General features: G+C 45.1%; 1 protein-coding gene across 4 annotated transcripts in view; it reads right to left on the reverse strand.

Moving 5' to 3' along the window:
* The window catches only part of SLC36A4 (solute carrier family 36 member 4), a 588683-nt gene that overhangs the window by 514329 nt on the left and 47783 nt on the right, over nucleotides 1–26571 (reverse strand). For all 4 annotated transcript variants that reach the window (XR_010201554.1, XM_063951426.1, XM_063951427.1 and 1 more), the window contains exon 2: nucleotides 11635–11746. Coding sequence is in view for 3 of the 4 variants with exons in the window: in XM_063951426.1 (XP_063807496.1) it covers nucleotides 11635–11746 (112 nt within the window). In the remaining variant the exon portion in view is untranslated. The remainder of the gene's footprint in view (nucleotides 1–11634; nucleotides 11747–26571) is intronic.

A 26571-nucleotide genomic window follows, 5' to 3' on the forward strand; every position in this document is an offset into this window, starting at 1 on the left:
GGGTGTTTCCCAACGCACCCTAACCTCTGGCGGGAAAGGATATAATGCCAATAACATTTTAGAAATTATCAGTTGTTATCGGGGGAAACCCACGCATCATCACACACCTCATTTAATTTCTCAGATTCAGGAAAACTACAGGTAGTTTTTCCTCACTGAACATAATACCCCTTTTTGGTGGTACTCGTATTATCAGAAATGTGTAAAACATTTTTCATTGCCTCAATCATGTAACGTGTGGCCCTACTGGAAGTCACATTTGTCTCTTCACCGTCGACACTGGAGTCAGTATCCGTGTCGGCGTCTATATCTGCCATCTGAGGTAACGGGCGCTTTATAGCCCCTGACGGCCTATGAGACGTCTGGACAGGCACAAGCCGAGTAGCCGGCTGTCTCATGTCAACCACTGTCTTTTATACAGAGCTGACACTGTCACGTAATTCCTTCCAACAGTTCATCCACTCAGGTGTCGACCCCCTAGGGGGTGACATCACTATTACAGGCAATCTGCTCCGTCTTCACATCATTTTTCTCCTCATACATGTCGACACACACGTACCAACATACAGCACACACACAGGGAATGCTCTGATAGAGGACAGGACCCCACTAGCCCTTTGGGGAGACAGAGGGAGAGTTTGCCAGCACACACCAGAGCGCTATATATATACAGGGATAACCTTATATAAGTGTTTTTCCCCTTATAGCTGCTGTTTTATTTAATACTGCGCGTAATTAGTGCCCCCCCTCTCTTTTTTAACCCTTTCTGTAGTGTAGTGACTGCAGGGGAGAGCCAGGGAGCTTCACTCCAACGGAGCTGTGAGGGAAAATGGCGCCAGTGTGCTGAGGAGATAGGCTCCGCCCCCTTATCGGCGGCCTTATCTCCCGTTTTTCTGTGTATTTTGGCAGGGGTTAAATGCATCCATATAGCCCAGGAGCTATATGTGATGCATTTTTTTGCCATCCAAGGTGTTTTTATTGCGTCTCAGGGCGCCCCCCCCCAGCGCCCTGCACCCTCAGTGACCGGAGTGTGAAGTGTGCTGAGAGCAATGGCGCACAGCTGCAGTGCTGTGCGCTACCTTGTTGAAGACAGGACGTCTTCTGCCGCCGATTTTCCGGACCTCTTCTGTCTTCCGGCTCTGTAAGGGGGCCGGCGGCGCGGCTCTGGGACCCATCCATGGCTGGGCCTGTGATCGTCCCTCTGGAGCTAATGTCCAGTAGCCTAAGAAGCCCAATCCACTCTGCACGCAGGTGAGTTCGCTTCTACTCCCCTTAGTCCCTCGATGCAGTGAGCCTGTTGCCAGCAGGTCTCACTGAAAATAAAAAACCTAAAACTAAACTTTTCACTAAGCAGCTCAGGAGAGCCACCTAGTGTGCACCCTTCTCGTTCGGGCACAAAATCTTAACTGAGGCTTGGAGGAGGGTCATAGGGGGAGGAGCCAGTGCACACCAGGTAGTTCTAAAGCTTTACTTTTGTGCCCAGTCTCCTGCGGAGCCGCTATTCCCCATGGTCCTTACGGAGTCCCCAGCATCCACTTAGGACGTTAGAGAAATATTAGTGAAATGCTTGAGTAAATAGGTAAGTCTTTAGACTATTTTTGAAGGATTCTAGAGTGGCGGCTTCTTGCACTGTGCGGGGAAGAGAGTTCCATAAAGTCTGTTAGTCGTCCTTCATCTACAGATCGTAGTAATCGAGGGACAGTAAGGATTCAGAAGCTGCTTCAAGTACCTTGGGCCCTGGTCATGTAGGACTCTGAAAGTCAGTAAGCCAATCTTGAAAACTATTCACCATCTTACAGGCAGCCAGTGAAGGGACTAGAGAATGAATGTTATGCGACTGGAACAGGGCTGGTTGGTTAATAGTCTGGCAGCTGCATTTTGTACCATCTACAAGTGGTGCAATTCTTTTGCTGGGAGACCAAGGTAGAGGGTGTTGCAGTAGTCTAGGTGTGATGATACAAATGCATGTATGACTTTAGGCAGGTCTTCTGAGGGAATTAAGGCGCGTTTCTAGTTGAGTTGCAACCAATTTCTCAATAACCTTTCCTCTTTGCTGATCCATATTAGGTCTAGATCAGGGATGGGGAACCTTTGGCTCTCCAGCTGTTGTTGAACTACACATACCAGCATGCCCTGCAACAGTTTTGCTATTCGGTCATGCTTAAACTGTTGCAGGGCATTCTGGGTTGCGTAGTTCAACAACATCTGGAGGGCCAAAGGTTCCCCATCCCTGGTCTAGATGAAGCTGAAACTGGATGCCTTACTAAAGGGCCCTACACACTTGCTTGCCGATGTGTGCGGCCGATATGAACAATCTCGTTCAGTAATGAACGAGAAATTGTTCATATCTTTCAGTGTGTAAGCATCAACGATCAACGAAGCGCGGCCCTGCGGTCGTTCATCGTTGGTGCCGGCTCGTTTATACCTGCAAGCCAATATGGACAATATCATCCATATTAGCATGCAGGGCTATGGGGCCGGGTGACGTCAGGGAGTGAAGAAACTTCACCCCCCGTCACCCCGCCCCCGGGTAATCCGTATCGGCCGTCGGGCACCTCGGCAAATGTGTAGGGGGCATAAGACTAACCAGGAGCAAAGCAGCATTGGAGACAGGGAAAGTCACTTAGACACGGAACTGGAATCCAAAGTGATAATAACATGGAACTGATCATGGAGAACTCAACCGCAGAAACTGATACCAGGAACTTTTGGGGGTCAATGTACGAAGCCTTGGAGAGAGATTAACTACCAACCAACCAGCTCCTTTCATTTTTCAAACAGAGCCTGTAACCATGGCAGTCAGGAGCTTATTGGCTGGTACTTTATCTCTCTGCAAGTCTTAATACATAGATCCCCTAGGAGCTGGACCCACTACTAGGAACTCAGGGGCACAAGGCCAATTGAAACTCAGAATGAGAATAAACTAAAACTGGAGTCAAGTTCTGTATATATCCTGTCTCAGTTACTGTGCCATTCTTTTTTTATTACTGCCATATGACTAGATTTATTCCTCTTTTGTCCTTCTATGCCTATCGTGTTTACTGTATATTATTTTTATTGCTTGTTTGTAATTTAAAAATTTCAATAAAAATTACTCAATTTAAATGTCAAGAACTCAACACTCCGGACTGAAACCATAAATCCGGAACTCATGACTGTGTACTGAATACAGGAGCTGAAATCTGCAACCTGCATGCTGATATGTAGAGTTGGAATTGGAACCTGAAACTCAGTTATAGCCCCAGTTACCAGATACCCAAAACTAGACCAGCTAGCATAAGGGCCCTCATTCCGAGTTGTTCGCTCGCTAGCTGCTTTTAGCAGCATTGCACACGCTAGGCCGCCGCCCTCTGGGAGTGTATCTTCGCTTAGCAGAATTGCGAATAAATAATTCCCTGCAGTTTCTGAGTAGCTCGAGACTTACTCCTACACTGCGATCAGCTCAGCCCGTTTCGTTCCTGGTTTGACGTCACAAACACGCCCTGCGTTCGGCCAGCCACTCCCCCGTTTCTCCAGACACTCCCGCGTTTTATCCTGGCAGGCCTGCGTTTTTCCGCACACTCCCAGAAAACAGTCAGTTTCCGCCCAGAAACACCCACTTCCTGTCAATCACACTCCGATCACTTCAACAATGAAAATTCTTCGTTCGGACGTGAGTAAATCTACTAAGTTTTGTGGTAAAATACTTAGCGCATGCGCACTGCATACCATGCGCATGCGCATTTTCGCATTAATCGCTCCGTTGCGAAAATCGGCAACGAGCGAACAACTCGGAATGACCCCCATGATCCGGATACTTGCGGTACTTGGTAGAGAAACAGGTGCTTGATGAAAGCTGACCACTAGCTGAGAACAGGTACAGATGGTAATGCAGAGGACCAGCTGGAAATCAGGCACTGGTGGAAATGCAAAGTACTTGCTGGAGATCAGGTGCTGAGTGGAGCAGAAATACAGGTACAAAGCGGAAGCAGCTGGAGCCTGAAGCCAGGGTGTAAAGTGAGTCGTTCTGGCAATGAGTAGCTCACTGGAGCAGGTTTAAATAAGGTGCTCTTAGCAACTATTGGTAGAACAAGTAATGTGAGCGTAACTATGGATCCGATTGGACTGTAGTACTGACAGGAATCATGTAGCCAGAGAGTTTGTGTACAATGGAGAGATATCACTTCAGGATCGCCATGAGGGAAAAAAATAGGATTTCGATAACCTACCGGTAAATCCTTTTTTCCTAGTCCGTAGAGGATGCTGGGGACGACATCAAGACCATGGGGTATAGACGGGATCCGCAGGAGACAAGGGCACTCTAAAAGACTTTTCATTGGGTGTGAACTGGCTCCTCCCTCTATGCCCCTCCTCCAGACCTCAGTTGTAGGAACTGTGCCCAGGGAGACTGACATTTCGAGGAAAGGAATTACTTAACTAGTGGTGAGATATCTACCAACTCACACCCTCAACCATGCCGCACACATGGCATTCAACATAACACACGCCAACAGGCATGAACTAATTGCAGCAACATGCTGAAACCAAGATAACACAACTTGTGTAATTGTAATAACTAAACTGCAGGTAAAGTACGCACTGGGACGGGCGCCCAGCATCCTCTACGGACTAGGAGAAAAGGATTTACCGGTAGGTTATCAAAATCCTATTTTCTCATACGTCCTCTAGGATGCTGGGGATGACATCAAGACCATGGGGTCTATACCAAAGCTCCAATACGGGCGGGAGAGTGCGGATGACCCTGCAGCACAGATTGACCAAACTTTAGGTCCTCATCGGCCAAGGTGTCAAACTTGTAGAATTTTGCAAATGTGTTTGACCCTGACCAAGTAGCTGCTCGGCAAAGTTGTAATGCCGAGACCCCCCCGGGCAGCTACCCAGGAGGAGCCCCCCTTCCTAGTAGAATGGGCCTTCACCGACATCGGTAACGGCAATCCAGCCGTAGAATGAGCTTGCTGAATCGTACCTCTGATCCAGCGCGCAATAGTCTGCTTGGAAGCAGGACACCCAATCTTGTTGGGAGCATACAGGACAAAAAAAACCTCTGTTTTCCGTATTCGAGCTGTTCTAGCGACATAAATCTTCAAAGCTCTAACCACATCTAGAAACTTTGACTCAGCGAACGTGTCAGTAGCAACTGGCACCACAATAGGTTGGTTTATGTGGAAAGAGGAAACCACCTTTGGAAGAAAATGTTGACGAGTTCTCAACTCTGCCCTATCTTCATGGAAGATCAGGTAAGGGCTCTTGTGAGACAAGGCCCCCAATTCAGACACCCGCCTTGTGGATGCCAAGGCCAAAAGCATCACCACTTTCCAAGTGAGAAACTTCAACTCTATTTCTTGTAGAGGCTCAAACCAACCCGATTGAAGGAACTGCAACACCACATTAAGGTCCCATGGTGCCACTGGAGGCCCAAATGGAGGCTGGATGTGCAGAACCCCTTTCACGAACGTCTGAACTTCTGGAAAGGAGGCCAATTGTTTTTGAAAGAAAATTTATAAGGCCGAAATCTGGACCTTGATTGACCCCAGTCTAAGGCCCGCATCCACACCAGCCTGCAGAAAATGGAGAAAACGTCCCACCTCAAACTCTTCCGTAGGAGCCTTCTTGGATTCACACCAAAACACATATTTTCTCCAAATACGGTGGTAATGTTTAGACATTACTCCTTTCCTGGCCTGAATAAGAGTGGGGATGACTTCCTTGGGAATACCCTTTCGGGCTAGGATCCGACGCTCAACAGCCATGCCGTCAAACGTAGCCGCGGTAAGTCTTGATACACACACGGCCCCTGCTGTAGTAGGTCCTCTCGAGGAGGAAGAAGCCGAGGATCTTCTATGAGCAACTCCTGAAGATCTGGATACCAAGCCCTCCTTGGCCAGTCTGGGGCAATGAAGATTGCTCAAACTCTTGTTCTTATTATTATTGTGAGAACTTTTGGAATCAGTGGAAGTGGAGGGAAAACATATACCGACCGAAACACCCACTGGGTCACCAGTGTATCCACTGCTATTGCTTGAGGGTCTCTCGACCTGGAACAATATCTCTGAAGCTTCTTGTTTAGACGAGATGCCATCATGTCTACTTGAGGAACTCCACAAAGACTCGTCACCTCTGCGAAGACTTCTTGGTGGAGGCCCCACTCTCCTGGATGGAGATCGTGTCTGCTGAGGAAGTCTTCTTCCCAGTTGTCTACTCCCGGAATGAAAATTGCTGACAGAGCTCTAACATGTCTTTCTGCCCAGAGGAGAATCCTTGTCACCTCTGCCATTGCCGCTCTGCTTTTCGTTCCGCCTTGCTTGTTTATGTACGCGACTGCTGTTACATTTTCCGACTGGATCTGCACGGGATCTTGAAGAAGATGTACCGCTTGTAGAAGGCCGTTGTAAATGGCTCTCAATTCCAGAACGTTTATGTGAAGGCAGGCTTCCTAACTTGACCATTTTCCTTGGAAGCTTTCCCCCTGTGTGACTGCTCTCCACCCTCGGAGACTTGCATCCGTGGTTATTAGGACCCAGTCGTGAATCCCAAACCTGCATCCCTCTAGTAGGTGAGAACTGTGTAGCCACCACAGGAGCGAAATCCTGGCTTTGGGGGACAGGAATATTTTCCGGTGTATGTGTAGGTGGCATTCTGACCACTTGTCCAACAGGTCCCACTGGAATACTCTGGCATGAAATCGGCCAAACTGTATGGCCTCGTAGGCCGCTACCATTTTCCCCAAATACCCGAATGCATTGATGGATCAACACGCTTGTTGGTTTCAATATTTGTTTGACCATTTTCTGGATTTCCAGAGCCTTTTCCACTGGAAGAAATACTCTCCGTACTTCTGTGTCCAGAATCATCCCTAAAAAGGACAATCTTGTCGTCGGTTCCAACTGCGACTTTGGAAAATTCATGATCCAACCGTGTTGTTGGAGTATTGACAGGGAGAGTGCGATGTTCTGCACCAACTGTTCCCTGGATCTCGCTTTTATCAGGAGATCGTCTAGATAAGGAATTATATTGACTCCTTTTTAACAAAGGAGGACCATTATCTCCGCCATCACCTTGGTGAATACCCTCGGTGCCGTGGAGAGTCCGAACGGCAACGTCTGAAACTGGTAATGGCAATCCTGTACTGCGAATCTCAAATAAGCTTGGTGAGGAGGATAAATGGGAACATGCAAGTAAGCATCTTTTATGTCTACTGACACCATGAAGTCCCCCTCTTCCAGACTGGAAATCACTACCCTCAGGGATTCCATCTTGAACTTGAACCTTTTCAGGTAGAGATTCAGATTTTCAGGTTTAATATCGGTCTGACCGAGCCGTCCGGCTTCGGAACTACGAAGAAGCTTGAATAAAAAAACCTTCTCCTTACTGTGCCAAGGGTACCAGGACAATGACCTGATCCTGACATAATTTTTGAATTGCCGTTGTTACTGCTTCTCTTCCCGGAAGAGAAGCTGGCAAGGTCGATTTTAAAAATCGGCATGGGGGGACGTCTTGAAACTCTAGTTTGTACCCATGGGACACTATTTGTAAGACCCATTGGTCAAGGCCAGATTGAATACAGATTTGGCTGAAAAGTTTCAGACGTGCTCCCACCCAAGCGGACTCCCGCAAGGGAGCCCCAGCGTTATGCTGCAGATTTGGCAGAAGCAGGGGTGGACTTCTGCTCCTGCGATCCGGGAGACGCTGCGGATTTCTTTCCTTTTCCCCTTCCCCTTGCAAAAGAAAAAAGGGGAGACCTTTGGCCTTTTTGTATTTGTTGGGCAGAAAGGACTGTATGTGAGAGTGATGTGTCTTTTTCGCCGGTGTAGGAACATAAGGCAAGAATGTCAACTTACCTGCGGTAGCCGCCGAGACTAACACATCCAGCCCATCACCAAACAAGGCCTCACCTTTATACGGGAGAGCCTCCATATTTTATTTTGGAATCTACATCAGCATTCCACTGGCTAATCCACAACGCCCTCCGAGCCAATACTGCCATGGTAGCGGTTCTTGATCCCAAGAAACCAATATATTTCATGGATTCTAGTACGTACACAGCAGCGTCTTTGATATGACCTAACGTTAGGAGTATATGGTCTCCATCTATAGTGTCAATGTCTATTGACAAGTTTTCTGACCACTTTTCAATAGCACTACTCACCCACTCACAGACAATGGTAGGCCTGAGTAGTGTCCCTTTGGCCACATCAATAAATCACCTCACTCACTTGCGGTCTGTCGGCTCCTTAAGTGAAGCCATTCCAGGCGCAGGGAGAAACACCTTTTCTCTTTTATGACAGGGCCCTGTCTAAAATGCGGGGTGACTCCCACCTTTTTGGAAAAAGGTAAGCTGCCTGAATTCCTTTTGGGAATCTGAAATTTATTTTCAGGTTAAATTAGACCTGAGGTGGAGGGAAAATGACATTACTTCTTTACTAAAGTAAACCCTCTCCTTGTGGTAAAAGAGGGGGCTTCGTAACTTCTAACACCTCCTTTATAGCTAAAACATGTTTTGAATGCTTTTTTGCTAACTTAGGACCTATTCCCCTGGAATCACTAGTGTCGACACAGGAATCAGAGTCCGTGTCGGTATCAGTTTGTACTACTTGTGCAAATTTGTATGTGACCCAGAAAGGTCCCTGTGGATGAAAGGCAGAACTATTAAAAATCACATCTTCAACAGATTATTTTAATTTTCTGTATGAGATTCAGTACAACCTCTTACTGATATGATTCACACTATCATGTAACCTTTCACCCAGTCAGGCTCTTGGTGTCATATTACACCTGTGTCCCTAACATGTCTCCACAGAGTTCCCTGCCCCAGACATGTCACACACATGCAGACCCACACCACAGACACTCCGGGATTTATAGGGGACAGACCCACAGTAAAATCTGTCAGAGGGACACAGATGGGATTTGCCAGCTCACAACCCAGCGCCAGTAACACAATGCCTGTGAACACAAAATGCCCACTGACATGCAGCGCTTTTATAATGTTAATCACACAAATATATAGCACCAAATTCACTGTGCCCCCCCCTGTTTTGCACCCTGATACTTGTTCAGTAGTGGAGGAGGACCAGCGTCTCTGCAGCCTGAGGGGAGAGAGAAAATGGCGCTGAGCAGTGTGCTGGCTGACTGAGGAGGAAGCTCCACTCTTCAATGGTGTGTTTCTCCTCAGCTTTTAAGAGGTAATTTTTTATACTGGCGGGGATAGGACTGTGCCCCTTATTTATGCCAGTTTCCATAGGTTTCATGTTGCCCAGGGCACCCCCCCCCCCGCGCCCTGCAGTGCCTGTGTATGTGTGGGCAACATGGCGCGCTGCGCTCCCACCAGCCGCACGGTACCTTTAGCCGTCACTTACTTGATTGAAGATCATTCTTCTCATACTCACCTGTCTTCTGACTTCTGGCTCTGTGACGGGGGTGACGGCGTGCTGTGGGAGCGAGCATCTAGACACGGCTAGCGTTCAGTTCCCTTCAGGAGCTAATAGTGTCCTGTCAGCCAGAAGCAGAGCCATGAAACTCTGAGGAAGTTGGTTCCTACTTCTGCCCCCTCAGTCCCGCGAAGCAGGGAGTCTGATGCCAGCAGATCTCCCTGAAAATAAAAAACCTAACATAAGTCTTTTCAGAGAAACTCAGTAGAGCTCCTCAGAGTGCATCCAGTCGACCTGGGCACATTTCTAAAACTGAGGTCTGGAGGAGGGGCATAGAGGGAGGAGCCAGTTCACACCCAATGAAAAGTCTTTAGAGTGCCCATGTCTCCTGCGGATCCCGTCTATACCCCATGGTCTTGATGTCGTCCCCAGCATCCTCTAGGACGCATGAGAAAAGTAAATTTTAGATTGTGCTAGGCAATTCTAAGACACATTCATCTGGGAGCTTAAGGACTACTGTGTCCTCATACACCTAACCTTTTTGTGCCATATGGGGCAACACGCCTGGCGCAACTTAGACGCTCTCCGCTACAAGTAGCAACCTTTGATTGCATACTTTTCCCTGCAAATGAATTCCTTAATAGTGGATTAAGTAATAAGGATTAGAGATTTTTTTAAACTCAGGAATTGGCAAAGTCGCAGACTAAGCATAGCGATATGTGGCGTGATGCATGGTGTGGGTCACATTTGGCATACTGGGTAACTTAATCAATGTCCAGATGTTAAAGGACTAAATACATTCCTCCTTCTCCCTCGCATCCTGCTGTTTCTGCTATGTTGATACATCATCAGGCAGCGTTGGTTATTTCCACTCTCCTCACATAGGACACCGGGCTGCTAAATAGGATATACGTGTTTTCTGTAACCAGTTTTATGTTGTTTCTAATTGTAATGAAAATAAACAACCCAGTCTGATGCTAGAAATACAAAGCAGGGAAGGAGCAGACAGAAAACAATCTATACCTAGTAAAAGAAGCAGGAGGGCGTATACAGTACAAACCAGGGGCCTAATTCAGATCTGATCGCTGGGCAGCGATTTTTGCAGTCCTGTGATCAGATAGTCTCCGCCTACAGGGGGAGTGGTTTTTCGCTGTGCAAGTGTGCGATCACATGTGTAGCAGAGCTGCACAAACAGATTTTGTGCAGTCTCTGCGCAGCCCAGGACTTACTCTTCCTGTGCAATGGAATCCTGCTGATCGGGGCCGGAGCGGACGTCAGACAACCTCCCTGAAACGCCTGATCCCGCCTGCGTTTTTCTGGACACTACCTGAAAACGGTCAGTTGCCACCCACAAACGGCCTCTTCCTGTCAATCTCCTTGCGAACACCTGTGCAAATAGATCCTTCGCACCATCCCGTCGTAGGGCGCCGATGCCCGTTGCAGCCGTCCGTCGCCCCTGCGCATTGCGGTGCATACACATGCGCAGTTCGGATTCGAACGCCCGCTGTGCGAAAACGCACAGCAGCGATCGGATCTGAATGACCCCCCAAAAGCACTGAAGTAGGATGGAAGTTGAAACCCGTTCAGACCTAACTGAAACGCTTGTAACAAAAAGATGACATAAAAGAGATTCTGTAAAGAGATATGGGCCAAAATTAATTCAAGTCAGGATTAATCAACACGAAGAAATGTTTACTTGATTGCATCACTGTGAATGTTTATAGCTATTAATTAAAATACGTGATAAATCGCTGAAACGGTCGCTGTTGCGCTGTTACTTTGCTTAACGTGTCAGAGATTACCCAGCACGCAGGCCATTTAAAACTCGTCCTTTCTAAAAAGCTAATCACAGCACAACAAAGACTCACGTCACTTACATGTTCTACTCTCACCGAACTCATCTACATCTGCTAAGCATGCCACCATTGGTGGATACATTATCACAGTAGCCACCAAATGGGTGTACAATTTAAAGGTGTTTCTTACAGCATTACCCCATGCTGTACAACAAATCAAATATTTTAGCTTTTGCCCTTCATTTGAATTGTAGCCGCAATTTCTGGGAGCGTAAAATATGCAGACGTTCCGCTGAAATTCTTTAACAGTTATGTGGGTTTATCTATAAAACCCATAACACATGGCATTAGCAGGACTGTACAATGCCACCGCTTCATGCTGGATATCCCAGCAGCGATTACCACCATTCACAGAGCTAATTACATGAAAGGAATAATGAGATGGATTGTGTGAAAGCTATAATACGTACGTCAGGCCGTCCTCAGTGTCGCGGTGGTGCTGTCGCTGAATAGGCTGATCATCATCGGAGAAGCCATCAGAATTTCCTTCATCTCCAATTAGAGGCTTCATCACTTCCATGTCTACAGAATAAATCACAGGGAAAAGCATTGTGATAGCCTTAAAGCAGATTATATATATATATATATATATATATATATATATATATATATATATATATTCCATAGAGAGCGGCCACATTTTACATAGAAATAAGAAATGAAGGTGCAACAGTGAAGAGGAGGGGAAAAAAACGTTAATTCCGTGGGCCAACTGGAAATATGTTGGGTGTCCTACTTTTTTTTTAATCTTCCGCTGGGAAATTAGTTTGGTTTATTCTATTGTATAAGGTCTGGGCAGTCGCGATAATACAGGTTGAGTATCCCATATGCAAATATTCAGAAATACGGAATATTCCGAAATACAGATTTTTTTTTTAGTGAGACTGAGATAGTGAAACCTTTGTTTTCTGATGGCTCAACGTACACAAACTTTGTTTAATGTACAATGTTATTAAAAATATTGTATTATATGACCTTCAGGATGTGTGTATAAGGTGTATATGAGACATAAATGCATTCTGTGTTTAGACTTATGTCCCATCGCCATGATATCTCATTATGATATGCAGTAATTCCAAAATACAGAAAAATCCCATATCCAAAATACTTCTGGTCCCAAGCATTTTGGATAAGGGATACTTAACCTGTATATATGTAATTTCCGCTGCACTGTGGTGGAAATATTAAACTACTGAAACGGTTTCTAACCTACATACGCAGCCAATATTTGCCACTGTAGTTGCAGATCACATCCCCTTCCCTATACAAAACAGTTTCTCAAAAGCAAATTTTAATTTATCAGAAACATTTACCCCATATTGTGTGCACCTTTTCTGACCTTGTAGTTGGATACCACAACTCCAGGCCCCATAGTACCTGCGCCTCTATGGGGGTGGAAGTTGCACCACTGAGCATTTTAGCCAAAATATCTCAGGCCACATTCTAAATGGAGTAGATCAGGTGGGAATAACTCCCAGAATCCTGCAGTCCACGGATTCCTGTACATATGCACACAAAGGGATCAGTGATCTGCAGGATTTCCAGACCAAGAGTAGCACAAAACAAATGTTGGCCAATTCTCGGACAACACGTACCTGAACTGGCCACCAGTTGCTGGTCCTACAGGTCCAGCTCTTGTAAAATACCCCTGCATGTTTCCTGGGGAAGCCACATCGTTCCATAGACTGTGACACCCAACTTGCAGAGTTTAAACTCTCGAAACACACAAATTTACCACTGTAAGAATTTAAAAATTAATCCAGTCAGATTTGCTGCAATATCTTAGCAAAAATGAGGCAATCGATTGCTATAGATATTACATTTATGGGTATGCAGCCATTATATTGCCATGTCCTGAATGTCATCATGAACAAAAAGTCAACATAATATCGATTTCACAATATAAAAAGTGACATAACATCGACATGGCCACAATGTTGACACTGAACGGCGACAGGCAGAATGCCGACAGTTCATTTCACCGTTAGGGTAAAGCTGCGGTTAGGGCTACAATTAGATGAAACACTATGTGGACATGGGATCCGGTCTGAAGATCGACACTGTCTAGGTCGACAATGTTTAGGTCGACCACTATTGGTCGATAGTCACTAGATCGACATGGTTTCAAGGTCGACAGGTCAAAAGGTCAACTTTTTCATACTTAATGATCCACGTGGACTACGATTGGAACGTTATACCCCGGAGCGAGGCACCTTGCCCGAACCATGGCGAGCGAAGCGAGCCATGCAAGGGGACATGGTGCACTAATTGGACTTCCTGGTCACTGTACGGAGAAAACGACGCCAAAAAAACATGAAAAACTCATGTCGACCTTTTGAACTGTCAACCTAAACAATGTCGACCTAGAACCCCTGTCGACTTTCCAACCCTGTAGACCTATAGTTGTCAACTCAAACATTGTCGACCTAGAAACTGTCAATGCAATCATCCACACCCGTGGACATGCCCAATCTGGTGTTGATACTTTGTACCACACCTGATATATGAAGAACATATAACTACAAATTATTTTCGTGTTACTAACCACAGAAAGCTTGCATGAGGGACTCAAGCAGCACATGACGCATTATTACCCACTATTTGCAAATGGCACGGATTACTTCTTTAATTAAACATTACATACTGTGATAGAAAGGTACTCTTAAAGGGCTGGATTCAGTTCTGTGTGATGTTAATAGTGCCAGGAAGGAGGTCCGAGAGCTATTCAATTGTCCTCATCGCTACTCGGGAGATGCCAGTTCTCGCACCTTAAACTGGGTTTTTAATCACGAGAACCTGCATACTCTAAGTTAAGTGCCTGCTGCGATGCGGTTTGCGCTGCACTGGCGGTGCGAGTCTTATTGTGCGTGGGAGGGCATTCCACAGAGTGGGTGAAGCCTGGATAAAGTCTTGTAATTTTGAGTGTGAACAAGTAATACATGTGAATGAGAGATGCAGATCTTGTGCAGAGCGGAGAGGTCGGTAGGGAGATATTTTGAGATGAGTGAAGAGATGTATGTTGGTGCAGTTTGGTTAATAGCGCTGTTTGGGAAGACCGGTTACAATAATCAATGCAGGAGATAATGAGAGCATGGATCAGAGTTTTAGCTGTGTCTTGTGTAAGGTATGATCGTATTTTGGATATGTTTCTTAGATGTATGTAACATGATTTTGAGACAGATTGAATGTGGGGAACAAAGGACAGATCAGAGTCAAGAATGACACCTAGGGAGCGAGCTTGTGGGGTAGGGGTGATTGCAGAGTTCTCAACAGTTATAGAGATATCAGGTTGGTACCTACTATTGGCCGGTGGAAATATAATTAATTCTGTTTTGAAAATATTAAGTTTGAGGTGGCGAGATGTCGTCCAAGATGAAATAGCAGAAAGGCATTCAGTGACACGGCCCAATACAGATGGTGACATATCTGGGGAGGATAGGTAGATCTGAGTATCATCTGCATACAGGTGATGCTGAAATCCCAAAGAGCTGAGTAGTTTGGCAAGAGATGTGGTATGGATAGAGAAAAGCAGAGGACCTAAGACTGAGCCTTGCGGTTGTCATAATTTGAGCCACTTGCCAAGAGGAGGAGCAATCTGGGCAACTGGAACACCCCTCCCCTGCATTTGCCTATGACGACTGTACGTGCACACTATATAGCTTGGGGGGGAAAAATCTTTTCATTTTGTTTGCTTAATAAACTTGTGTCAATTCTGAAAAATAAATACTATGAGGAACTTTAAGTGCCATAGAATCAGTGCAGAGTGTAAACTGAAGTCTCTAAAACGAAGGACAAAAACTCTCTAAGAAATCAAAGAGAGAGCGCCCGAAAGAAGCGGCTGTTACACCACTAACAACAAAAAAGGTTACCAGCTTCAAACGCTCTATTGCAAAGAGACTTGTAAAATAAAGCGCTCTCAGTTCTCTCCAGGTCGAGTACTTGCTGAAGGCTTCTGTTAAACATATAAATATTTTTTCTTTTTTAAGTATTCCCTTGAAATTTAGTTCACAGATCTCACAACGGCCTTTGATACAGTAAAAGCAAAGCGCAGCTAGTCGATGGCTTCAGTCAGCGCAGAAGAGCCTCATTCCAAGCAATGTGTTAACGCACGCGTCCTGCAATCCAGTTATTAGCCACCCAATGTGTGCCGAGCGGTGGTTCTTAGAGTGTCTGCTCTTGACTCGTTGCTCTCTATTTGTATGTTAAAAAGTATTAATCACAGTCATCCACTTGACTGGAAGGAAGCCTCTGCATATTGCAGGCTTCAGAATTGTGACAGTAAAAAGGTACTTAAGGTCTAAGATAAGTAATCATCCCCATTAATTATTATATAATGATGCTGCATTCTTCATATGTACTGTGCAAGCCACCTAACCAAGAAATTACATTATGTTGTTTAAAAATTAAGCAGGGCCTGTATATAGCGTGCTGACTGAGGGTTCATGGGAGTTGCTGTGTCATTATGTCTTCCCGCTACAGTGTGAGCAGGTGATGGACTGTTTGCTAAAGGGCAATTCGCAGCTACAGTAGGGCAATGTGTGCATAATAAGAGGTAGGGGGTCCTGACTGCACAGCTTGCAAAGTAGAGGCAAAATCCTTGTGTGAATGAGCCCCATAACTATAAATAGAACAGCAAATGTGATTATTTAGATCTATGTATATGGGTGTCTTATATAGGGTTGTTTTTTTTTCCATTACAATGTTTTGACTGTTACTTCATAAGGATCAATTACCCCTTTCATGCCTTCTCCCTATTGGAGAAAGTAACACTTATGTATACAGGTGAAGTACAATTAATTGAGGTAGCAGTATCAAAAGTAAAACAGGCAAATTTAAATTAAAAGTTCAGATCAATCAATCATACCCCCTTTATGTGCCATGTCATACATTTAATAAACTTCACTCTGTTTAAACTCACTATGCAAAATCATTTCCTAGAGCCCCTTCTTTGATATCGGTCCACTACGGGGCAGTACGGATGGTGTAATGGTTAGCATTACTGCCTCACAGCACTGAGGTCATGGGTTCGATTCCCACCATGGCCCTAACTGTGCGGAGTTTGTATATTCTCCCCGTACTTGCGTGGGTTTCCTCCGGGTGCTCCGGTTTCCTCCCACAATCCAAAAATATACTGGTAGGATAATTGGCTCCCAACAAAATTAACACTAGCTTGAATGTGTGTGCGTGTACATGTGGTAGGGAATATGGATTGTAAGCTCCACTGGGGCAGGGACTGATGTGAATAGGCAAATATTCTCTGTACAGCGCTGCGGAATATCTGTGCGCTATATAAATAACTGGTAATAATAATAAATAATAAACCCCTCTATGATCAGTGGTACATTCAGAGAATTTCTATAAAATCCATTTCTACTGAGTGCTGCATACAGTATGCCGTCACCACCATCATCCTTCCCAGTATCCTTTGCTAAGTTACAATAGTTCTTTATTATATAGGGGGTCATTCCGAGCTGATCGCACGCTGCCGATGTTCGCTGCGTAGCGATCATTTTAAAAAACTGCAAAACTACGCATGCGTATGGGGCGCAATGCGCACACGCGGCGTACGGGTACAAAGAGCATCGTTGTTTTGCACTGCTTCTAGCGACGATTCCATTCGCACAGCCGATCGCAAGGTCTTGTTCTGCACAAAATGTTTTTTGTGTCGCTCAGCTGCACAGGCGTTCGCACTCTGGCAAAGCGAAAATACACTCCCCCGTGGGCGGCGACTATACGTTTGCACGGCTGCTAAAAGTAGCTAGCGAGTGATCAACTCGGAATGAGGGCCCATGTGCACTGCAGGTGTGACAGATATAACATGTGCAGAGAGAGTTAGATTTGGGTAGGTTATATTGTTTCCGTGCAGGGTAAATACTGGCTGGTTTAGTTTTACACTGCAATTTAGATTTCAGTTTGAACACACCCCACCCAACTCTCTCTGCACATGTTATATCTGCCCCCCCCTGCAGTGCACATGGTTTTGCCCAACTGCTAACAAATTTGCTGCTGCGATCAACTCTGAATTACCTCCATAGTCTTCACGCTAGGCTGTTTCAGCAGGGTGCCGCAGCCTTCCTGATTTTTAAAGGGCAAAATGCGCCCTGCACCCTGCTAAAACAGCCTGCCGCTGCGCCACTGCGTGACTAGATTATTCACATGTTCCTGGAACACTGGGCGGACTTCTCAGTCAGGCGCCATCTCTTTTGTCGTGACGGATTGCACCTGACTGAGGAGGGGGCAGCGGTGCTGGGGGGGGGGGGGGGGGGGGAAGGATAGTTAGAAGGTTGGAGGAGATTTTAAACTAGGAGCCTGGCGGGAGGGTTTAGCTAGAAACTATGGGTCATGCAGTGAGAATAGTGGGGATGGGGGTAGTAAACGAAATGGGGGAGAAATTGGGGGGAGGGTAAGAGCAGGCGGTAAGGTAACTAACATGGGTACTAAAAGAGATTTTACCAAAGCACTAACCAATGACGATTACAGGTCATCATTGCTACATAAGGTGAAAGATGTCCCTAACGCAAGGGAAAATACTTATCTTAGTTGTATGTATGTAAACGCCAGAAGCATTACTGGTAAAAAGGGTGAACTAGAAACACTTGCAGCAAGCAAACAGTATGATATTATAGGCATTACTGAAACTTGGTGGGACGAATCTCATGATTGGACAGTCAATCTAGAGGGCTATACACTGTTTAGGAGAGACAGACTAAATAAAAAATGGTGGAGGGGTGTGTCTTTACGTAAAGCCGTTTTTAAAACCCGATATACGGGAAGATATTCAGGAGGAGACTGTAGACACTGTCGAGACATTATGGGTAGAAATTGCATGCGGGGAAAAAGGAATAAAAAAGTTAGTATTGGGTGTATGCTATAGGCCGCCTCGTGTCAACATATCTGATGAGGAATTGTTACTAAAGCAAATTGAAAGAGCAGCAGGAGTAGGAGACATAGCAGTGATGGGAGATTTTAACTATCCAGAGATAAACTGGAAAAACGATTCATGTGATACTGCTAGGGGCAATATGTTTTTAAACACACTTAATGATAACTACTTAGTTCAACTAATTGAGGAACCAACTAGGTACAATGCAATTTTAGACCTGGTTTTAACAAACAATGGGGATTTGGTATCAGGTATTATAGTAGGGGAACCCATAGGAAACAGCGACCACAATATGGTCACATTCAATATCAGTTTCCATAAACAGCCCTATACTGGATCAACTAGGACTCTAAAGTTTAGCAAAGCAAATTTTGATAAGATGAGGGTATTTTTCAGGGATATTGAATGGGAAGGTTTGTTTTTAGGAAAAAATACTACGGAGAAATGGGAGGTACTAAAATTCCTGCTAGCTAAAAATACACTCAAATTTATTCCTACGAGCAGCAAAAAAAGGAATAAAAATCATAAACCGATGTGGCTTAACAAAAAGATTAAGGAACTTATGGGCAAGAAAAGGCGAGCATTTAAAAAATACAAATCTGACGGGGAAGCAGAGTCATTTCAGCACTATAAAGAATGTAACAAAATATGCAAAAAGGAAATAAGAGCGACTAAAGTAGAAACTGAAAAACTAGTAGCAAAGGAAAGCAAAGCGAATCCCAAAAAATTATTTAAATACATTAATAGCAAGAGATTAAAGAAGGAGAGCATAGGCCCTTTAAAAGACAAGTTGGGAGTCTTAAGCAAAAATTATAATGACATAGCGGACAAACTAAATTTAGTTTATTTCAACAGTATTTACTAGAGAGGACCCAATTCAGGGACTAACATATAATCTCAATAATGAGAATATCCCACTGATAGGTACTTATTTAAGCGAGGAAGTAGTCTGTGACCAATGAAAACATTTAAAGATTAATAAGTCACCAGGTCCCGATGGTATTCACCCAAGGGTTCTAATGGAGCTTCATTCTGAACTTGCAATGCCGCTATTTTTGATCTTTAAGGATTCAGTAATATCAGGTATGGTTCCCAAAGACTGGCGTATAGCGGAAGTAGTGCCTATATTCAAAAAGGGAAGTAAAGCTGAACCAGGTAATTATAGACCAGTTAGTCTTACATCTATAGTGGGGAAAGTATTGGAAGGTATTCTAAGCGATAGTATTCAGAAGTTCCTTGAAGTCAATAAGGTCATTAAAAGGAATCAACATGGGTTTATGAAGGACAGATCCTGTCAAACCAACTTACTTGGCTTTTATGAAATAGCAAGCGCAAACCTAGATCAGGGTAAAGAGGTGGATGTAATCTTTTTAGATTTTGCCAAAGCGTTCGATACTGTACCACACATGAGACTTATCTACAAGCTACAAGAATCAGGGCTAGGAAGCACAATATGCACTTGGGTCAAAAACTGGTTAGATAATAGGGAGCAGCGCGTTGTGGTTAATGGATCTTTTTCAACTTGGACTGAAGTGCTAAGTGGTGTGCCGCAAGGCTCAGTATTAGGACCGCTATTGTTCAATATTTTCATTAACGACCTAACAGAAGGTCTAGAAAGCATGGTGTCACTTTTTGCAGATGATACCAAATTGTGTAAAGTTATAAATGCGGAGGGGGATGCTGAGTCGCTTCAGAATTACTTAGTTAAATTAGAAGCTTGGGCAGCGAAATGGAGAATGCGCTTCAATACAGACAAGTGTAAGGTAATACACTGTGGTAACAAGAACAAAAATTACACCTACCTACTAAATTGGGTAAAATTAAGGGATTCTGTACTGGAAAATGACTTAGGTGTCCTCATAGATAGCAAACTAAGCAGTAGTACCCAAAGTAGGACTGCAGCAAAGAAGGCTAATAAGATATTAGCATGCATAAAACGGGGAATTGATGCTAGGGACGAGAGTATTATACTCCCGTTATATAAATCACTAGTGAGGCCACACCTTGAATACTGTGTACAATTCTGGGCACCTTACTACAAAAAGGATATCCTGGAGCTAGAAAAGGTTCAAAGGCGGGCGACCAAACTAATTAAGGGCATGGAGACGATGGAATACAAGGAAAGGCTTGAAAGACTAGGCAGGTTTACATTGGAAAAGCGGAGACTAAGAGGGGATATGATCAACATCTACAAATATATAAGGGGACAATACACAGAGCTTGCGCGGGACCTGTTTTTGGTTAGATCAACACAGAGGACTCGTGGACACTCGCTCAGGTTAGAGGAGAGGAGATTCCGCACAATACGTCGTAAAGGCTTTTTCACGGTAAGGACAATACGTGTTTGGAATTCCCTGCCCGAGGGAGTTGTAATGGCGGAATCTGTCAACACCTTTAAGAATGGGTTAGATAAATTCCTAATGGATAAGGATATCCAGGGGTATGGTGCATAGTCATGCATTATAGTTACTATAAATAGGGATAAAATGCAACGGCTGACAGCAGCATCAGTCAGAAATTTTAGTCAAATCATCATGCATAGGAGACCACAAATAGGTTGAACCCGATGGACAATTGTCTTTTTTCAACCTTAGATACTATGTTATATTGCCCAACACCTACGCACACCCCCATCAGTGACAAAGATGACTGAGGCATGCGCCCTTTAGTGACGTAAAAGGGGCCGCACCGCCCCAATGGTGATGCCGGTGGGGCTGCGACCCCTTTTTGGACACACGCGGTTCTCTATGTTTTGTCTTTTTACCCAGGTTAACTTATGAGTCGTAGAAAGCTGCTGCAGTGCCAGATCTGGAGTACAGGTTATAGTACCCGTGCATTGTAATTTGTTGCATTAGCAATGTGTATAAAGGACCTTATACAGCTTCAGTTGCCGTTTTGTCAAAATAGCAAAACTGCAACTGGCTGCAATCGCAGGCTGGGAGATGCGCAGCATGCAAATACCCTGCAGCGATGCGAAGGCAGACGCAGAGTCGCCATTTTTCGGGTTGCTGCGGCCGCGTGTGATGTCACGCAGCCGCCCTAAACGCCCCCGTTTCCAATGACACACCTGCCCAACGCCAAGACAACGCCCCCGCAACGTCGCCCCATTCCACCCCGCGAATGCCTTTGCGTGGTGATGCGATCGCATTCTCCTAGCCGCGCCCGTGCAGAATGGGACCCACGTGCCCAGGAGAATGTGTTTGCATCGGATTAGCGCTGCAACCTGAATAAGGTCCCATATGTATATTTTGTAAAAAAAACTAAGCAAAGAAACCACTGTGGCGAGACCCATGGCGTGGCTTAGTCACAAAGTAAATGGTACACAAATGGAGCCATGTGGGGGGATTTAAGGACAGGTGTACTGGATGTGGACACTAAACTAAAGCTGGGTAGAAACTAGTGGATATGTCGTCCGATCCGGCAGATTGGCCCAACATATGGCATGCATCATCTAGTGTGTACCCGCAATTGCGTGGGCCATCTCATCGGGCATACTGTTTGCCCGATGTGATTATCCTGGCAACGACCAGATGCCGGGGAATGCGACCATGAACAATATACTGTATACGGCACAGCCAATATATCGTTATCTCGGTTGTGCCGACGGCTAGTTGTTGTTTAGTGTGTACCTGGTTTTAGTTTACCACTTGCCTGGCATAGTTGCATGTGATGCGACCGGAGGCAGGAGTGCCTTACCTGGCCTGCTCACATCACATGCGACGCGCTGCCCCTTCTGTGTCCGCCGTCTTGTATATAGAACGGATCTCCTCTGGCACCCCAGAGTCACTGCAGTGACGTGGTAGTCTCCGACCACCGCCATCATTGCCGGAACCGTGCCCCAAAATGCAAGCGCAGACATCAGCTGCAGCAGGGGCACAGAGCTTACTCCTTTGTGTATGTATCCATATCACTGCCTGCATATTAAAAAAAAAAAAAAAGATAGCGATGCTACTATAGCACATATATTCAACCCCTGTGCCGTGGAAGCTTCAAGTTTAAACAGCAGATAGATCTTGCCCTAATAACTGTCCTTCAATTACTCTCTACCTGTGAGTCAATAGAAACGGTCAGCTTTTATAGATAATGGACACCCTAATTCAAACAACATTGTTCTAACGGTGAATCTGAGGAAAGCTGTAAAATTGACGACCAAAGAGCATTCTCAAAACTCGGAGCAAGAAGTAGACTTGTCTGGGAAGCCACAGGGAGGACAACTATAACCTTGCAGCAGCTACAGAGCTCAGTGGCTGAGATTCGAATGAAGGTGCAACAGTGACCCATAGCAGAAGCTCTGCATACAACTGGCCTGTATGGGAGGGTGGCAATGGGTAATGTTTAGCAGTCAGATGAGATAAAAATGGAGCTTCTTGGCTCCATGTCAAAATGCTACATGTGGTGCAAACCTATCAATGTTCATTCCTCAGCAAACACCATCCCAACAGTAATGTATGGTATTGTCAGCATCAGGTGGTGGGGATGCTTTTCCACAATGGCGATACTGCAAGACAACCTGCTTCAGTCTGCTAGATAACTAAAGCTTGGAGAAAGGTCACCAACACAAGTGCAAATCAACACTTGAGTGGTTAAATAACAGTGAATGTTCAACAATGACCAAGTCAAAGTCCAGATCTCAATCCAATTGAGAATTTGGAAACTGTAGTCCACAAGTGTCATAAAACCAACCTGAGCTGTTATGGCAGGTACAGGTGGTTCTCACAAGTCTGCAGGGGTTCAATACTTATGGAAACAGCATTTTCATATTTTTTTAAAATATCTGCAGATGATGAATTATGAGTTTGAGAACTTGCTTTAAGAACCTACTGGTTCACAATATTCACAATAAAAATACTGGTTGGGACAATCTTTGTAAATAACATTCACAGACAAATCAACAAATCTGTTGAATTTTGATGTTGTTGACAGATACTATACAGTATATACAGATGTGGTTACATTTGTTGGTACCCTCACAGATCATCGACACACTTCATTCCGCCTGAATAGTGATTCAAAGCTATTGTCTCAGGCCTTTGGTGTGTCATAGAATAAAGTAAAATCTTGTGCAGAGAGTTAAATTATTGCTCCGGCCAGCGGCTCTCGGCGAGGGCGCTGACATCCGTCCAGGTGCTGTGCTGCAGACGTCAGGTTCTCTGCCTACCCGTACCGAGTGAGTGATATTGACCGCTGCAGTGAGGTCTAACACCCGGCCTGAGGAGATTGCCATTACCACAGACGTCCAGTTTTCCGCTCACCCGTACCGAGTGACTGCTACTGGCCTCCGCAGTGAGGTCTAACACCCGGTTTGAGGAGGTGGGTTCTTTGGAGATCTTCACACAGGTTAATAAGAACCATTATTATCCGGAATATAGCCGTGATAAATATACGGCCTTTTCCAAACCAGCTTCAATCAGTTTAATTAACTGCATACCCATCTATGTGCACATATATATTAACGGATCCTGTTTATCCATACTCTCAGAAATCAGCACATGGGTAATTATACTTCAATATATACAAAAGTTCATTATTAAATAAAGCTGTGACTATTTTTACGAGACATTTATTAATCACTGGGACGCCAGTGTACTCTCATTTTTTTTAGTAATATAACAAAGATATTTTATCTCATTATATGCTATACTAATTGTGATTATAAATTAATTGTTGCCTAATACATGCTGCTTATTCTGTATGAAATGTATACCGCTTTTTAAATATTAGATAAAGAATTTATTGTTATACTTTCACAGTTCTACTGAGTCAATTATTCTATATGACAGACTGCACACTATAGTTCAATCCGATACAGTGGTTATATAGCGCAGAGTATACATTTTTTTCCTGGCAGGATGTAAGACAAAGGATATTGTATTTCAGTCTGTATTTCATTCTATTGTACACAGTAAATGCGACTTAGGCCGGCTACACATCAAAACAACGAGCAATCGGGCTAATGGTCGGGGCGATTTCTCTTCGTCCTGGACCATGCCAGATTGCCGGTACACACCAGGAAGATTTAATAAACGATGGAACGATCACTGTTCCGTCCATCATTAATATGTATGGCGCCGCATGCGATATTGTGCTGCTCTGCCACCGGAAGATGTTGCAATTGAGTGTACACATCAGACGATATGCATGATTTGCCATTGCAAATTGTGCTGATGTCGGCCTGAGGCGTACACACCCTTATTATTAATTAATAACACTGTCCAGACACAGACTTTCTAATGCATATGACATTTCATTAAGGTACACTGGGGCAGATGTATTAAGCCTGGAGAAGGCATAAAGAAGTGATAAAGCAGTGATAAAGCAGTGATAAGTGCAAGCTGATAACGCACCAGCCAATCGGCTCCAATATGTAAATTGACAGTTATGAGCAGATTGGCTGGTGTGTGACTAGATTAATAATTTTATTTTTCTATGTGTATTTTAAGGTTGTTTAAGTTGTCTTTGTTCCACTACAAGAATATTATATGAAATAATAAGAATTTACTCACCGGTAATCCTATTTCTCGTAGTCCGTAGTGGATGCTGGGACTCCGTAAGGACCATGGGGAATAGCGGCTCCGCAGGAGACTGGGCACAACTAAAAGAAAGCTTTAGACTACTGGTGTGCACTGGCTCCTCCCACTATGACCCTCCTCCAGACTTCAGTTAGGATACTGTGCCCGGAAGAGCTGACACAATAAGGAAGGATTTTGAATCCCGGGTAAGACTCATACCAGCCACACCAATCACACCGTATAACTCGTGATACAATACCCAGTTAACAGTATGATAACAACTGAGCCTCTCAACAGATGGCTCAACAATAACCCTTTAGTTAAACAATAACTATATACAAGTATTGCAGACAATCCGCACTTGGGATGGGCGCCCAGCATCCACTACGGACTACGAGAAATAGAATTACCGGTGAGTAAATTCTTATTTTCTCTGACGTCCTAAGTGGATGCTGGGACTCCGTAAGGACCATGGGGATTATACCAAAGCTCCCAAACAGGCGGGAGAGTGCGGATGACTCTGCAGCACCGAATGGGGAAACTCTAGGTCCTCCTCAGCCAGGGTGTCAAACTTGTAGAATTTAGCAAATGTGTTTGACCCCGACCAAGTAGCTGCTCGGCAAAGTTGTAGAGCCGAGACCCCTCGGGCAGCCGCCCAAGAAGAGCCCACCTTCCTCGTGGAATGGGCTTTCACTGATTTAGGATGCGGCAGTCCAGCCGCAGAATGTGCAAGCTGAATCGTACTACAGATCCAGCGAGCAATAGTCTGCTTTGAAGCAGGTGCACCCAACTTGTTGGGCGCATACAGGATAAATAGCGAGTCAGTCTTTCTGACTCCAGCTGTCCTGGAAACATAAATTTTCAGGGCCCTGACTACGTCCAACAACTTGGAAGCCTCCAAGTCTTTAGTAGCCGCAGGCACCACGATAGGTTGGTTCAGGTGAAAGGCTGATACCACCTTTGGGAGAAATTGGGGACGAGTCCTCAATTCTGCCCTATCCATATGGAAAATCAGAAAAGGGCTTTTACATGACAAAGCCGCCAATTCTGAAACCTGCCTGGCCGAAGCCAAGGCCAACAACATGACCACTTTCCACGTGAGATACTTCAATTCCACGGTTTTAAGTGGCTCAAACCAATGTGACTTTAGGAAATCCAACACCACGTTGAGATCCCAAGGTGCCACTGGAGGCACAAAAGGGGGCTGAATATGCAGCACTCCCTTAACAAAAGTTTGAACTTCAGGTAGTGAAGCCAGTTCTCTCTGGAAGAAAATCGATAGAGCCGAAATCTGGACCTTAATGGAACCCAATTTTAGGCCCATAGTCACCCCTGACTGTAGGAAGTGCAGGAAACGGCCCAGCTGAAATTCCTCCGTAGGGGCCTTCCTGGCCTCACACCACGCAACATATTTTCGCCATATGCGGTGATAATGGTTTGCGGTTACTTCCTTCCTAGCTTTAATTAGCGTAGGAATTACTTCTTCCGGAATGCCCTTTTCCTTCAGGATCCGGTGGTCAACCGCCATGCCGTCAAACGCAGCCGCGGTAAGTCTTGGAACAGACGGGGCCCCTGCTGCAGCAGGTCCTGTCTGAGCGGCAGAGGCCATGGGTCCTCTGACATCATTTCTTGAAGTTCCGGGTACCAAGCTCTTCTTGGCCAATCCGGAACAATAAGTATAGTTCTTACACCTCTTCTCCTTATTATCCTCAGTACCTTTGGTATGAGAGGAAGAGGAGGGAACACATAAACCGACCGGTACACCCACGGTGTCACTAGAGCGTCCACAGCTATCGCCTGAGGGTCTCTTGACCTGGCGCAATATCTTTCTAGCTTTTTGTTTAGGCGGGACGCCATCATGATCACCTGTGGCCTTTCCCAACGGTTTACAATCAGTTGGAAGACTTCTGGATGAAGTCCCCACTCTCCCGGGTGGAGGTCGTGCCTGCTGAGGA

This window comes from Pseudophryne corroboree, chromosome 2 (genome assembly GCF_028390025.1).
Source record: "Pseudophryne corroboree isolate aPseCor3 chromosome 2, aPseCor3.hap2, whole genome shotgun sequence".
Lineage (NCBI taxonomy): Eukaryota > Metazoa > Chordata > Amphibia > Anura > Myobatrachidae > Pseudophryne > Pseudophryne corroboree.